General features: G+C 36.5%; 1 protein-coding gene across 1 annotated transcript; it reads left to right on the top strand.

The window, feature by feature from the left end:
- Positions 1-10,066: 10,066 nt before the first annotated feature.
- On the top strand, positions 10,067-10,894 carry LOC113668248 (uncharacterized). The gene is made up of 2 exons (XM_089185163.1): positions 10,067-10,185; positions 10,461-10,894. The coding sequence occupies exons 1-2, from the start codon at positions 10,171-10,173 to the stop codon at positions 10,815-10,817; spliced, it is 372 nt and encodes a 123-aa protein (XP_089041289.1). The 5' UTR covers positions 10,067-10,170; the 3' UTR covers positions 10,818-10,894.
- Positions 10,895-16,342: the final 5,448 nt, after the last annotated feature.

Here is a 16,342-nt window from a genome sequence, read left to right as displayed (position 1 = left end):
TGCGAGGATAACGATGAGAACCTTGTGAATATAGATCCTTTGTCAACTTATTATCAACAGTATATGTCTTACTTGTGTCTATATGTCTTATTGATTTGATGGTAAAAAAAGTTTCTCTTCCCTTAAATACAATTGAGTGTTCCTAATTCGGCTCTAATGTAGATATCTAAAATTGGATGACTACCGCTTTTCTTCCTGAGTTTCATCTTGTTTTGGTATAGTGTCGAATTTCTTTGATTTATGTTATAACGGGAATTTAAAAACGTCTTTCTAAAGAAATTTATTAGAAATCCGTTTGGAAACTTATTAGATAGAGTCAGCAAATAAAATTGTTCTATATTAAGAGATAAAGGAATGCTAATAGCGTAACATTTTATTATTAGAAACGTGTTTGGTTTAAAGAATCCATGAGCACATGGAAAAATTCTATGTTGCATTGAATATCATGTTCATCCGCTGTTTGTTCTACCCGAAAAAATGTAACTGCAGAACAACGGAATTGCAAAAAACTGATGACGTAAAAATATACTCTGAAATGATTTTAGACACTAGTTAAAATAGTTCAAAACGGGAATCACGATTTCGAAAGAGGTCCTCCGTGTCACGGTGTCAAGGAGAGATCATTTGTCACATCACAATCGTGTCACAACTTTTCTCTTGAGTATCATTTTTTATGTCTGTTATTTAACTCTTCTAGGCAGTTCTTTCTTTGGCTAAGCTATCATAGTCTTCCATTTTTTTACTTACCATACTTTCGAAAACCCTCTTAAATCAAATGAAGTCTAAAAAACCAAACATCAACTACTTGAAACACGGTGTTTAGCCCTCTGTCAAAATTATTGTATCCCTTGTTTTTTGTTCAGCTCATGCTATCCCAGAAAATGGCATTTCATCTAAGTGACACTGTTTTAGACCGCTTTACTGTAAATCGCTGTAGCACTGTTTTGATACTGCGATTGTACATTTATCACTGAACGAATATTAATAAAGAATACCTTTTATGTACGTACGTTTCGTCCAAGTGTTACTTCGTGTGCTTTTAAAAAACCTTTTTTTAATTTTTCAGTCAATAACACCTGGATTTCGTGTGAACTGTTAAAATAAATAAACAAATTGAACAAACAGAGGATGAACATGATTTTCATTTCTCCTGCAATATAACATAGACTTTCTCCATGTCAGGCTTGGATTCTATAAACAAGGCATGTTTCTAATGGTATAATGTTACGTTATTAGCACTCTCGTATCCCTTATAATAGAACAATTTTATTTGCCAATCCTATCTAGCCAGTTTCCAAACAGTCTAATGAATTTCGTTAGAAAGACCTTTTTAAACTCCCGTTATAAGATAAATCAAAGAAGTTCTACTTCATCATCGAAACTGTACCAAAACAACATGAAACTCAGGAAGACAAGCGGTAGTTATTCACTTTTAGATCTATACATCAGCGCCAAATTAGGAACACTGAATTGTTTTTAAGGGAAGAGAGAGTTTCTCGGCATCAAAATCAACTTTAAAGAAGAAAAAGGAACAAGTTGTGAAAGCTCTTTGCAGAGGCTAACTAGAAATACTTGCTAAGGAATTGAGTCATGGAAGTTTACATGGTAAAACAATGTACCTTTATCTTGTTAAGCGTATGCATGAGAATTCTTCTTATTTTTAAATATCATTCCACAATTAGATATTTTTCTAAATGGATTTGCATGGCAACAACGAACACTTTCTGACCTTTTCTGGTCAAATAATGCAAAAACACTTTTGGCGTGAAAAAAGTAAATTATAGATCATCTACAGCTGCAGTTTTACCATGAAATCAATCGTAACATATATACTGTTGATAATAAGTTGACAAAGGATCTATCTTCTCTAGGTTTTCATCGTTATCCTAGCAATTTTCCTTCGCTGTGGAAATGGCCGGGCAACTGGGTTTAATAAAATGGCGCGTAGAACTCAAGATGGCGGAGTTCCGTCCACGCTAGGTACTGCCGCATGGAGACAAAAGAGGTCCCCTGATGACGAGCCCAGTTGTTACACTGGCAGAGTTGTGTCATTCACTTTGCCTAGCAACAACAAGGTATCTGTTCCTATTTGTAAGACAATAACGTCTTACAAAACTGCATGTGTCAGTTCGATGGCAAACAACAACAACCAGAGGAAATGTGTTCCGTCCCGTACGATTACGATGGAAGGAGTGTCATTTAACACAGCCTGTTCATGCGCACCATAGAATATTTAAAGCTAGAAACTTCTGAACTCTACAATGTGTCTGGAACACAAGGACTAAATTTATATCGAACATTGCAATATTTATCATTGCATCATTTGTAGGTTTCATATTTATGTATTGTATTTATAAGAACTTATCCATATTAAAAAAAAATATTTACTTTACTTCTCTGTCGTTTGCACGTAACCTCCATATCCTTAAGGTGATTCCTTAGTATTTCCTTACGTATCCTGTATTGCGCATGGAAATCTAGTAATCAGGCGAATAAGCGCACGCAATTTCCGGGAACATGGCCTCTGTACTAATTAACTAACTTATGTTGTAGTATAAGCTAACAATAACAAGGGCTAAAAAGGTAAATAGATATGAAAGATTTGTCTTAATCAACTCCAGTCGAGTTTTCCTTAAAATACAATTTTTACATTCTGAGAAAGAAGCATTTTCCTTTCATCGACACCTTTAACTGCTTTTATTATATACTCAACAAAATATCGCGTTTCTGGAGGGGCTAAATTTCACCTTCTTAGAATATATGTAAGATGAAGAGGTTTTTAACCTGTTATCAAATCGTCCACACATCAACTTTCAACTTTCAATACACGTTGACAAAACTAGCAAATTCCCCATAACTACTATTTCAAATGAAATATTTTACCTGAAAAAACTTAACTTTAGCACAACAGAATTGAAAATATGACACATTTTAGCACATGGTACTACATTTCAAATGCTCTAATGAAATACATCTTTAACGGCGAAAAAATAACCAGATAAGCATTTCCACCGACACTGAGGTGAAAAACTTTTTTCGCATAAACCACATAAGCAGAATTACAAGCGGACTAAAACATCATTTTCTTTCTATCACATGCTCAGAAACTTTAAAATCATGTGTTCCGAGCAGTGAATGTGCGCCTGCGATCAAGTTCTGCCCAAGGAGCGGTAGATGAGAGAGAGTACCTATTAGTTCCTCTAATACTATAAACATTACTTTTTCTTTGGGCTTTGAATATTTTTTGAAATAGTTTATGGCAATATTTATATGATGTTAAACGGGAAACACGATTTCGAAAGAGGTCCTGTCACGGATGCCAAAAGGAGAAATCGTTTGTCACGTATCACAGTCGTATCATAACTTTTCATCGTAGTACTGTATATATTTCGGACACTGAAGTTCTCTCTTCAGCAAAGCTATCAAAGTCTTCCAGTTTTTACTTGTTACACTTTCGAAAACCCCCTTGAATTAAATGAAGTCTAAAAACCAAAGATCAACTTGTTGAAACACGGGGATTAGCTCCCTGTCATAATTATTTGTATCCTTTATTTTGTGTTTAGCTCATGCTATCCCAGAAAATGGCATTTCATCTATGTGACCCTGTCTTAGACCGTTTTACTTAAATATGATAATACATTTATCACTAAACCAATATTTATCAGGGTTCATGTTACTTAAGCACGTTTTCGTACTTCTGTAATTATATCCTCGTATATTTAAAGGTAACATGACTCTCAATTTCTTCCAAGAATTACTTCATTTATTTGTTATTATCTGATAGTCATATGACGTGATTCTAAACATTCTTTCTGTCTCTTTTCAGACTTATTCAAATCATTTTGGTATCATACAACCTTTTCCTTTGATAGCAGCTAATGAAATGAAATGTAACACGCAGTACAACATAAATTAGAAAAACCATCAGGTTTCTTATAGCTGATTCGGCCGAGCACCGCACATATAACAATACGTTATACAACAACCTAGAATAAGGGTTCTTAAGCTTCTTGATTTCTTTGAGGTGGGAATCTGCGGTATCCACATGCGAACGTTTCAGCTCGTTAAAGGATCGAGTCATCAAGAAACGATTTCATAGACGCTAATAGATTCTCGTTCTTCTTTGAAACAGTCGATTCCACAATTCTGACTACTTCGGTCTCGTCCATGATTGAGAATAAATCACAAGGAAGACATAAGTAAAAAATAATGTGAGCAAGACGAGGTGTCGGCCTAGTGCTGTAAGTAAGTCCTTAACTTTTTGGTAAGTCCGCTGACCAGCGAAGAAGGCTTTGGCATGTCAAACAGTTCTTTGTGACGCTCGACTTCATTAGTAACTAAGAATTGGTAAAACATTGAACAGTCTGTTAGGAAATAACGCGTATTTAACTGTTAACTGAGATTTGAAATCAGCAAATTAAAAGTGCGGGCATAAGCTTTGTCTACATATTACGTAGATGCTCGGATAAATACACCGTCGGGGCGGGGGCCATTTGCCGTCTTACATTTCAGTATTTATGGATCTTCTGTACAAACCTTGCCGATCCCGAATTTGAATATTCGTCCACTAACTGATTAGAACCCCCCTTTTTTTCCAAAAGCAGGAAAAGAAAAGACAAATGCAGCGGATCTGTAACTCAACAACAGTGATGGTGACGTCCAAGACGAAACGAGAAAAACATATTCTTTTAAAGAACGTTGATAGAGAAAAAGAAAAAAGAAATCAAAGAAAAGATGTCATAAGAGATCGAGAACCAGCGTTCTTGATTGAGAGGAGACGATATTTCCGTTGTGCAAAGTAAGCGGAGATCATTCCTTCATAGTTACTTGAAATAGATGTTGACATTTCGAGTCTCCATACTTTTAAAGTGCATCAAATACCCATCTATTTGCATTTATTCCTTGCTCTGCTCCCAGCCCTGTCAACTGACCAGTGTACAACATCGCATCTATCCGATCATACTCTAGTTCTAATTTATTTAAAGCAAAAAACTCTGCCCTGACCAAAGCCTTCTTTACCTTACATCTTTCTTTAAATGCAAAAAGAGTAAAATTTTTTATCAAACAAGTGCGAATGGAATAATCGCTTTATTAAATTTCATTAAATCCTGAAAGTTTGGTCATTTGGAGCGTTTTTCAGCTCCAAAACAGTTTGCGTTATGCGTTTCGATATAACGTGACTTGGAATATAAGCGGATATCACCGGAGCTGAGTGAACCAATCAGAACACTAGAAATGCATCAAAACGTCCACATATCAGCTTACAACTTTCAACACACGTTGAAAAAAATGACTACAATTTCAAATAAATCATTTTACTTGAAAAAAAAAAACATAACAGTAGCACAACACAACTGAAAACTTGACACATTAAAGCACATGGTGCTCTATGCTGTAGTAGCAAAACACAACTGTAGTGAAGCAGCTACATCTTTAAGGTGCAGAGACAGAGCAAATATGAAACATGAAAAAAACTGTTAACGTTAGATAAATAACTGAGATAAATAATCGTTAAACAAACAGATTCCATGCTACCCTGCGTCGGTTCAACGAAAGATCACGTGCAGATGCCGTCAAAATGTGGTGAGAGCGAAAAAGTGGCACACGAGGCAGAGCCGAGTGAGTTTCTGATGTTCTAGCCACATTTTTCCTTCATCTTTCATCTACTACTGAACAGAACGACGGCAACATGAAATATTTTTGTTTTGTATTGCATAAGAAAATATTGTTAATGGTGACATTATAGATCACGGTATATCTTCTAATAGATCATCAGTAAGAGTCATGCAATCAAAATGCGTGTACAATTTAGGTAATCGTATAATTTCGTAAACACCACACAAGCTGAATTATAAGTGGACCAAAAAAGTTATCTTTTTATTTCTGTAAAATGATAAGAAACTGGAAAATCTTGCACCCTGCGCGATGAGTGGTGCACTAGTATTGGTATATGAGAGAAAGCGGCTACGAGTTCCTCTAAAACAAAATGATTACCCCAAGTGTATTCTGAAATAGATTTAGAAACCAGTTTAAATGATTGAAAACGGGAAACACGATTTCGAAAGACGTCCTGTCACGGATGCAAAAAGGAGAGATCGTTTGTCACGTATTACAATCGTACTGCAACTTTTCATCTTATAATTGTATTTATGTCTGCCGATATTTAATACTTTTGGGAAGTTCTCTCTTTGGCAAAACTGTCAAAGTCTTTCAGTTGTTACTTGTTACACTTTCGAAAAATCCCCTCGTGGAGTAAAATGAAGTCTAAAAAACCAAACATCAACTTATTGGGATACGTGGTTTAGCTCCCCGTTAAAAAGATTCCTTTTCCCTTTTCGTATTCAGCTCATGCTATTTCAGAAAATGGCATTTCATCTATGTGACACTGTTTTACTGTAAATCATAAGATCACTATTTTGGTAAATATCATTGATTCTGCTTTTTATCATTGATCGAATTTTAATTAACGATTCATGTTACGTATGTCCATTTTCGTGCTGATGTATTCATTTTCTCGTAAGATCGTGAGGTATCATTATTGTCAATGTCTTCCATGCGTTGTATAATTCACCTGTTATCATCTGATAGCCATATAATGTAATGGTGGACATTCTCTCTGTTTCTTGTCAAACACCTTCAAATCAGTTTGATATCACACAATTTTTTCTCTTCATAGTAGCACATATAATATCAAGAATAACATGCTATGAAAACAGTTTTTTTTCCAATTTTTCAGCCAAGAATAACAAGATTTCACGTGAACTGTTGAAATTCATGAAAAAAAGAACTATGCTAAAGGCGGGTGAAGATGACTTTCATTCCTCGAGCGATTCAACGTAGAATTTCTCCATGCTGTAGGAAAGGAAAGAGTACTGTAATTCAATAAACCAAACAGGTTTCTATAAGTGACAATCAAAAGAAATTCTAATCCATCATCGAAACTGTACCTTTTATAATTTAACTCCACGATCGTAATTTTGTTTACAAAGGATAAGAATGGATCGACATCGACCTAGAGCGTCAGCTTCACTCGCGGGGAGTCAACCATTTTCTCTTGCCCCTTGCGCAACATAAATGCAAATTTGCTGACCCACTTTATTGATACACACAACTCGACAGTCTTTAAGAGTTGAAAAAGATGAAGTTTTTATGTATTTCCGATTTTTAAACGCTAACAAAAATGTAGTAATGTATGTCCACTCCGGAAAATAATACCGCAAACAACAGCAAGCCCTAACCGCGATGAGAACACTCATGGATCACACAGCGCAACAGAACTCATTCTGTAAAGAAATATGTAACGGAGTTTTTTTTGCACCCTCCGCCGGCACCATATAATTGGCTAAATGCTAAGGAAGTAATTTACTTTAAAGAGATCATTAAAGGAGTAAAATCTTGAAAAAAAATTTTCCTGCTGGGGTTTCCTGGCGCACCACTGCGAACACAACGAACCTCATTGTATAAGGCTGCGAGAAAATAAAAAAGGACAAGTAGAAAAAGTTCTTTACTCACAAATCTCTTTTACAATCTATGACCGATTTTACATCTCGTGTCTGAAGCAAGAGTTGGAAATGTAAATGCAATTTAATACGTTACGAGAAGAGGTATTTCACTCGTTGGTAATTTTATTCCTAAATTCGTTATTTATTTTTAATTGAAACATCACGGGATTTGAGGACAAACACCACCGAGGCAAACACAACATCGACGTAAAAATTACCAGTCAACGGAACGTGCACTTATGATGTCTAATTAAGTTAAGGTTGGTTGGTCATCTCAACAGGAAAACCATCTTTTTTTATTACAACAAACATTGCTTTTTCATCACGACTTTCCGCGGTTAACGTTCAATTAAATCTGCAAAGGAAAAAAAATCAAGACAAGTAAATTCAATTATGTCGCAATTCAAAATTAGTTTGTCATAAGATGAAAACGCACAGTCTAAAATGAAACAACTCCCAAAGAGAGACAGAACCAAATAAAAAAATGAAAGATTTTGCCTTCAGATAACAACGCTCCAAATATAGGACTGACAACCCAAGAGAGACAGAACCAGGTGAAAAAAAAAGGAAAGGTTCTGCCTTCAGATAACAACAGCCCAAATAGGACTGACTACCCAAGAGGGACAGAACCAGGTGGAAAAAAAAGGAAAGGTTCTGCCTTCAGAAAAGAACAGCCCAAATAGGACTGACTACCCAAGAGAGACAGAACCAGGTGAAAAAAAGGGAAAGGTTCTGCCTTCAGATAACAAAAGCCCAAATAGGACTGACTACCCAAGAGAGACAGAACCATGTGAAAAAAAGGGAAAGGTTCTGCCTTCAGATAACAACAGCCCAAATAGGATTGATTACCCAAGAGAGCCAGAACCAGGTGAAAAAAAAAAGGAAAGGTTCTGCCTTCAGATAACAACAGCCCAAATAGGACTGACTACCCAAGAGAGGCAGAGCCAGGTGGAAAAAAAAGGAAAGGTTCTGCCTTCAGATAACAACAGCCCAGACAGAACTGACTACCCAAGAGAGACAGTACCAGATGAAAAGAAAAAAGGAAAGGTTCTGCTTTCAGATATCAACAGCTCACATACGAATGACAAAATCGGGAAAAAAATTAAAAAATGAAGGTTCTTCCCTCACGGAGATAAGTCAGGTAACTAAAGACTGATTACCCGAGAGAGTGGGTAAGAAATAATAAAAGAACGAGAGCATTTTTAGGATTCTACTTTCGAAAGTGCGAAATAGTACAGTACGATTAGTAAGAAAACACACTAACCTGCCAAGAGCGCGTCATCTTATAGGGAAGGAATATTTGAGCTGTGATGTCAGGGTTCATTCCATAATTAGTTCATCTTGCTCATGTTAGGTTTCAACAGTTGGATAATACACCATGTGATTTTAAGCATCTGTCACCTAACCATCACAGAAATAATGCAGAAGTAAAGGTAAACCTTGCTTTGCTGATTAAATGGTTTGGGCATCATCATTTTCCGCTCAAAGGTTATTAAGCAGCGAGATTTATCGCGCGTCATCATATAGCTCTAGACAGAAATTATTAGGCATACAACCTTACCTAAAAGCCAAATTGGACAGGCCAGCGAGTAGAATTTCTTCCTCGCGAAGTAATACACAGTTAAGACCTTACCTTACGGAAAGAACGATGGCCCCTTTTCGCAGATATCGCCGGATACACTCGTACCTTCGCACAGAATTTTCGCGGGATAAGTTCCCGCGCTTACCTGATGATTGGGACTTACTAAAATGATATTTTATACTGAAAGAGCTCCTTAGTATGGACGCCAAAAAAGTATTATCAAAATATCTACCCAATCGTTTCAAGTGTTAAATGATACTCTTGTATCTCCAGAACATACCGCAGTCGAAATCTCTCTTGAAAACAAGGTCCTTACCGAGCGGCTCACCGGCCTCCATGCTGACTTAGAGTCAAAGGCCTGATCAGAGTGAAATATAAGTTGGCTAACACAATTTAATTTTGGTATTGTCGTGACAGAACAGATAATCGCTCTTTGCGTCACAAACCAATAAATCTGTAGATCACGGACAAAACATGCTGGGTACAACAACTGTTACTTGATAGTCATGTCACGCACTACAACCAGGCTATCCTCAAATGCCATGACACACTACGGCTTAGCTAAGCCGTTCTTGTCGCCGAACCATTCTATAATTATGAAAATTGCCATCCACGCCATGAATGCGTAGTTATTTCCAAAGAGAAAATTGTGCAAAAGAGTCCTAAATTTAAGTAGCATTCCTAACGCGCAAGCCGCGCGGATCCTCACGCCTGTTTACATTTTAATTGTTAACTTCAATTAATTTCACGCTCGAAGCAAAACACCTCGCTTTCACTTGCTAATTGAGCCCTCTCGCTTTACTTTGACAAGCCTATGGATCATTTTACGCATCCCTGGTGAGAATTCTTTTCTTGAGCAAAGCTCGTCATGAGAACGGGAAAAAGGATAGAACATTGAGCAGAATAGAAAAACGGATGAAGATATTGAGGAGGAAAAGCGGTAGTTTCCCAATTATAGATATTTACTTCAACGCCAAATTAGGAACACTCAACTGAATAAAAGAGGGAGAAACATCACTCGGCATCAAAATCAACTTCAGAGAGAAAAGAAAGAGAAGAATTCAAGAGATACTAAGGAATTGAGTTATGGAGGTTTACAAGGTAAAAAAATTAACCGTGGCTATTGTAAAATGTTTTTATAGAATTCAATAATTTCTTTATTTTTAATTCCCCAGTTAGGTATTTTATTTTACATGGTTTTACTTGGCAACATGGCAGACTTTCTGATCTTTTCTGGTTGAATGATTTAGAAATATTCTTGAAATGTAATAACAAGAAAGGGCTTTTTTAAAGATGTTCATTCTGATGCAGTTTAACAAAGTCAATTCGATTATACGATGTTAATAATTATTTGACAAATGATCTCTATATTCTAGGTTCTCGTCGTTATTCTCGCAGTTTATCTTCACCGTGGAAATTGCCGGGCATCTGCATTAAACAAAATCGTCCGCAGAATTCAAGATGGCGGAGTGCAGTCCAAGCTGAGTGCTGCCACATGGAGACAGAAGAGGTCCCCTGGTGACGAGCCCGGTTGTTACACTGGTACACATGCGTCACTCACTTTGCCAAGCAATAAAACAGTAACTGTTCCCATTTGTAAGACAGTAACATCCTACAAAACTGCATGTTTCAGTTCGATGGCAAGCAACAACAACCAGAGGAAATGTGTTCGTTCCCATATGCTCACAATGGAAGGAGGCGTGTATAACACAGCTTGTTCATGTGCACCATAGAACTCTTAAAAATCCAACTTTTTGGACTCCTTTATGTAGCAGGGTCTGTCAGGAACACAATGACTATAATTGTATCGAGCAGCAACTGCTGTTGAGAACTGCTGCAGTATTTATCATTATGTCATGTATGTGCCTCGTATTTATTTGTATGTATTTATAACCATATCCAAATTCAAGAGATACTTGATGGCCTGCCTTGTCAACCGTTTTCACAAAACCGTTAATAAAGTTTTCAAATCCGCAGTTCTTATATTCCGATTAATTTTACTGGATCAATTAAATATACTGGTTAGGGGGGTGCCGTATCATTGTGTTGTGTTCTTAGGCAAAACACTTTACTCTCACAATGTGTCTCCCCACCCAGAAGTTTGTTTGAGTATACATCGGTGAATTATCCTGCAGGGAAGCCGGACGAAATGCTGGGGAGTTACCTGGTAACGTTGTGATTAACTGGCATCCCATCCAGGAGCGAGTAGTAACTTTTCTTGTCGCCTCATGCTACGTGGGAACAGGGATAAGCTCCGGCTATATGGGCCACTTAATTAGCTCGAATACAAACTTAACCTTTTTTAATGATACATGTTATTATATGGCAAATGAGTCTTAAGGCAAATTCGAGCGTTCTGATTGGTTTTTGCTTGGTCCATATTTTGCCATACGATCCCATATATATAAAAGCTTCAGTGCAACGTAACGTAACTGCGAAATGTGAGCACATCAAAATTTTTATTTATCCAGTATTCAGCTGGTTTGTAAAAAGTTGATAAAGCTGTCTTTCATTTTCCTGCAATTTGATAGATTTCTTAAAACAAGCGTTGAAGTCTGATTGGTTGTTGTGACTTAGTGAAGCTGTCTCATTGGTTGGATGAAAGATGCAATTTTGAGCATAAAATGGTGCGATTCGTGAATAAACATGAAATAATCTCAGCATGATTATTGGCTGAGAATACGTAATTTATTCCAAAACAGTGCAGAAAGTTGAAATTGAGTGCAGAGAGTTGAAATTAAATTGATTGACAGGTAAGTCAGGAAAGCACAACAAAAGAAAATGGCGGACAGATGAGGATTAAGTTACAACGTTTTAATTCCGAGTTTGAGAGAGAATGCTAAAAACAAAAAAAACCCAACAAAGAGAAAACAAATAGCTTTAAGTCTGCTGTTCAAAATTGACAAGGAGGTCCAGAATAACATGAAATTCTCGAGGAGTACTACGCAACAGTTGGTACGATAGACAGTGAAGATTACGAGCGAGCAGCTGTCGTGTAAAAGACTACAAATTGCACTTGCCTTATGGGCTCGTGCAATTTCGTTAGCCCATGAAAAGTTTACTTGTGATGATTTATCGCAAATTGCACTCGAAATCATGTGTTTACTTATATTAATACCTTACACGCAAACATTTCAGCATGCTCATCGGCCGAGAACATCAATCGCAAATAGTGCAGAGAGTTGCAATTGAGTGCAAAAAGTTAAATTTTATCGACTGGCAAGTAAGTCGCGAAAACACAATAAACAAAATGGCTGTGTCATTCACTGAATAACATCATCTTCACTAAAACGCCACCAGGCTTAGAATTTACCCTCTCTATTTCCAGCATTACGCAACGATATAAGCACACCAAATACAACAGACGAAATCTATCACGAAAACTAGACTCCACATTCACAAAGGCGGCGAAAAGATCAAAATCACGAAAATCTATGTTCTACAGAGTTTGCAGTCAAATAAATTTTAAAAAAATGCCCCGCAATATAGCTATCTTTGCACCAAAACTGTTTATCTTCAGAGTATTCCTCGAAGTATTCCGTCATTTGGTTATGTGAAGAACGATTTGATACAAAAAGTAAAAAAATATGACATACTTTATTGATCCAATAATAGGGTCATAAATACATACATATAAATAAGAAACATGCATGATACAATGATAAATACTACAACAGTTCTAAATGGCAGTTGCTGGTTGATATAACTATAGTCCTTGTGTTCCAGACACATTGTAGAGTTAAGTTTCTAGCTCTAAGTATTCTATGGTGCACATGAACAGGCTGTGTTAAACGCCACTCCTTCCATCGTGATCATATGGGACGGAACACATTTCCTCTGGTTGTTGTTGTTTGCCATCGAACTGAAACATGCAGTTTTGTAAGACGTTACTGTCTTACAAATAGGAGCAGATACCGTGTTGTTGCTTGGCAAAGTGAGTGACGCATGTGTACCAGTGTAGCAACTAGGCTCATCACCAGGGGACCTCTTTTGTCTCCATGCTGCAGCACCCTGCGTGGACGGGACTGCGCCATTTTGGATTCTACCCATGATTTTGGTCAAAGCAGCTGCCCGGCAATCTCCACAGTGAAGATAAATTGCAAGGAAAACGACTAGAACCTATAATACAGGATCCATTGTCAATTTATTTTCAACGATAGTTATAGCTAATTGCATGGGGCCGAGTAAGATTAAAGATTAATATTTCACGCGCGTTTCAGAAGTTCCAGAAATTGCTCGAGTCGCGCAGCGAGTTGGGCAATTTCTGCAACTTCTGAAAACACAAGTGACATTAATCCCTCCCTTTTACGAGGAAACGAGCCATTGCTTGTTTATAATATAAAGGGCAATTTTTATTTTCTAAAGAAGATCAACGCACGTTCTAGGAAGCTTGTTTAGTGTTCAATTAGAGTCAAAGGACTGTAAAACGCAGGAGTCAGCTGAATAAAATTCTATTTTTGTACAACAACGGTAAAGCGATGAAAGCAACCCTGCTGGAAAACATTCGCCATCAGTGCAATCATAATGATTTCTAAATTTTGGCAATTTCCCAGGGCAATTGACAAAGTTAAGAAATAATGCCCTTTGTCTCAGGCAATCAGCATTTTGTAATTTTGCGCTCTAAGTTACTAATATTGTAATGATATTCATGGTTGAACTGCAACCTAATAGAGATCTGAAAAAAACCTTGTTTTTTTATACTTTTGAAAAAGATTTCTAAATTATTTTACCAGAAAATTCAGAAAAGTCCGCTGTGTTTCCCGGTAAACCATATCAAAAATACCTAACTGAGGAATAAAATTGAATGAATGAAGGAATTCCTAGAAACACGTTTTACGATAACCATGATATATTGTTTTACCTTGTAAAACTCCATCAATTTCTTAGTATTTCTTGTGGCCTCTGTAAAGAGTCTTCAAAACTTGTTTCTTTTCTTCTCTGAAGTTGATTTTGATACCGAGAAATGTTTTTCTTCCCACTTATATACGATTGAGTGTTCCTAATTTGGTGCAAAAGTAAATGTCTAAAATTGGGAAACTACCGCTTTTCTGCCTGAGACTCTGTATCCGTTCAAGATTCCATCCTTTTTTGATTACAGTCTCAATGATGGGTAAGAATTTCTTTGACTGATCCACTGACTGAAATTTGAATGTCTTTTTTTAAGAAATTCGTAGGACTCTGTTTGGAAACTGATTTGATAGGATCAGCAAATAAAATTGTTCTATTTTAAATGAAAGTAGAGTATCAACGGCACAAAATTTTATTGTTAGAAATCTGTTTGGTTAATAACTATTTTATGATTTCTTTTCCTGTATGAGAAGCTGCTGCGTGGAGAGATTTTACGTTGCATAAAACTAGGAGAGAAAACAAGTTCATTAGCTTTTGGTTCTATTTGTTCATCAATTCTATCAGTTAACACAAAATCGTTCTATCATTGACCAAAAATTTGAAAACCATTTTCGTGGCATATTACTCATTTCACTAACTACTATCAGAGGAAAAAGGTTGTATCATACCGAAGTTATTTGAATAAGTCTGAAAAGAGTCAGAGAGAATGTTTAGAATCACGTCATACGACTATCATATAATAACGAGTGAATGACGCAATTGTGGGAAGAAATCTGGAGTAATGATACCTTTAAATCTACTAGGATATAATTACAGCAGCACGAAAACGTATTTAAGTAACATGAATCCTTGATTAAGATTCGTTTAGTGATAAATGCATAATCACAATTACCGAAACAGCGCTATAGTGATTTATAGTAAAACGGTGTGAAAAAGTGTCACAAAGATGAAATGCCATTTTTTGGGATAGCATAGGCTGAACATAAATAAAGGAATACGAATAATTTTGACAGGGACCTCAACCCCGCGTTTCAACCAGTTGATGTTTGGTTTTTTTAAGACTTCATTTAATTTAAGCGGGTTTCGAAAGTATAGCAAGTAAAAACTGGAAGACTTTGATAGCTTTGCTAAAGAGAGAACTTCCTATAAGTATTAAATGTCAAACATAAATACAACACTACTAAGAAAAGTTGTGATACGATTGTGATACGTGACAAATGATCTCTCCTTTTGCCATCCGTGACAGGACCTCTTTCGAAATTGTGTTTCCCGTTTTAAATCATATAAACATTGCTCCAAATTATTTCAGAATATATTCGGAGCCCAAAGTGATAGAAATGCTTATGTTAGAGGAACTGATAGGTGCTCTCTCTCAAATACCGCTCCTTTTGCGGCACCTGATCGCAGGCTCATACACACTGTTTGGAGCACATGATTTTAAAGTTTCTGAGCATGTGATAGAAAGAAAATGATGTTTTAGTCCGCTTGTAATTCAGCCTATGCGTTATAGACGAAAACAGTTTTTCACCTCAGTGTCGGTGGAAATGCTTATTTAGTTATTGTATTTTTATGTCATCAGTTTCTTGCCTGTTCGCTCCATCTCTGCCACTTTATCGTGGTTATTATTATTCGCCGTTGAATATGTATTTAATTACAGCATTTGAAATGTAGTACCATGTGCTAAAATGTGTCATTTTTTCAATTCTGTTGTGCTACACTTAAGTTTTTCAGGTAAAATATTATATTTGAAATAGTAGTTTTGGGGAATTTGCTAGTTTTGTCAACGTGTGTTGAAAGTTGAAAGTTGATATGTGGACGATTTGATGACAGGTTAAAAACCTCTTCATCTTACTTATATTCTAATGAGGTAAAATCAAGTCCCTCATTTTAGTGTACGTAGATATACCATGATACATCAGAATTTTTTGTGCCGAAAAATAGAGAATTGTGAGCGCTTCACCATTCATTCATCAGTCTGACAGAGTGGAGCGAAGGACAGTGCCGTGTCAAAAAAAATTGAAAACTATCCTAATTTTAGACGTGTACTGTTGGGGCTTTTCTCAGGCCCTAGAAATCGTTATCAAACAGCGCAATGTATGCGATAAAAGCTGTTAAAGGTGTCGATTAAAGGAAAATGTTTCTTTCTCAGAATGTAAAAATTGTATTCTAAGGTAAACTCCACTGGAGTTGATTAAGTCAAATCTTTCATATCAATTTACCTTTTTAGCCCTTGCTATTGTTAGCTTATACCACAACATAAGTTAGTTAATTAGTACAGAGGCCATGTTCCCGGAAATCGCGCGCGCTTATTCGCCTGATTACGGGATTTTTATGCGCAGTACAGGATACGTAAGGAAATACTAAGGAATCACCTTAAGGATATGGAGGTTACGTGCAAACGACAGAGAAA

Source organism: Pocillopora damicornis, chromosome 10 (genome assembly GCF_964200805.1).
Source record: "Pocillopora damicornis chromosome 10, jaPocDami1.2, whole genome shotgun sequence".
Lineage (NCBI taxonomy): Eukaryota > Metazoa > Cnidaria > Anthozoa > Scleractinia > Pocilloporidae > Pocillopora > Pocillopora damicornis.
Note: the sequence above shows the minus strand (reverse complement) of the source record. Positions and strands in the feature narration are given on the sequence as shown.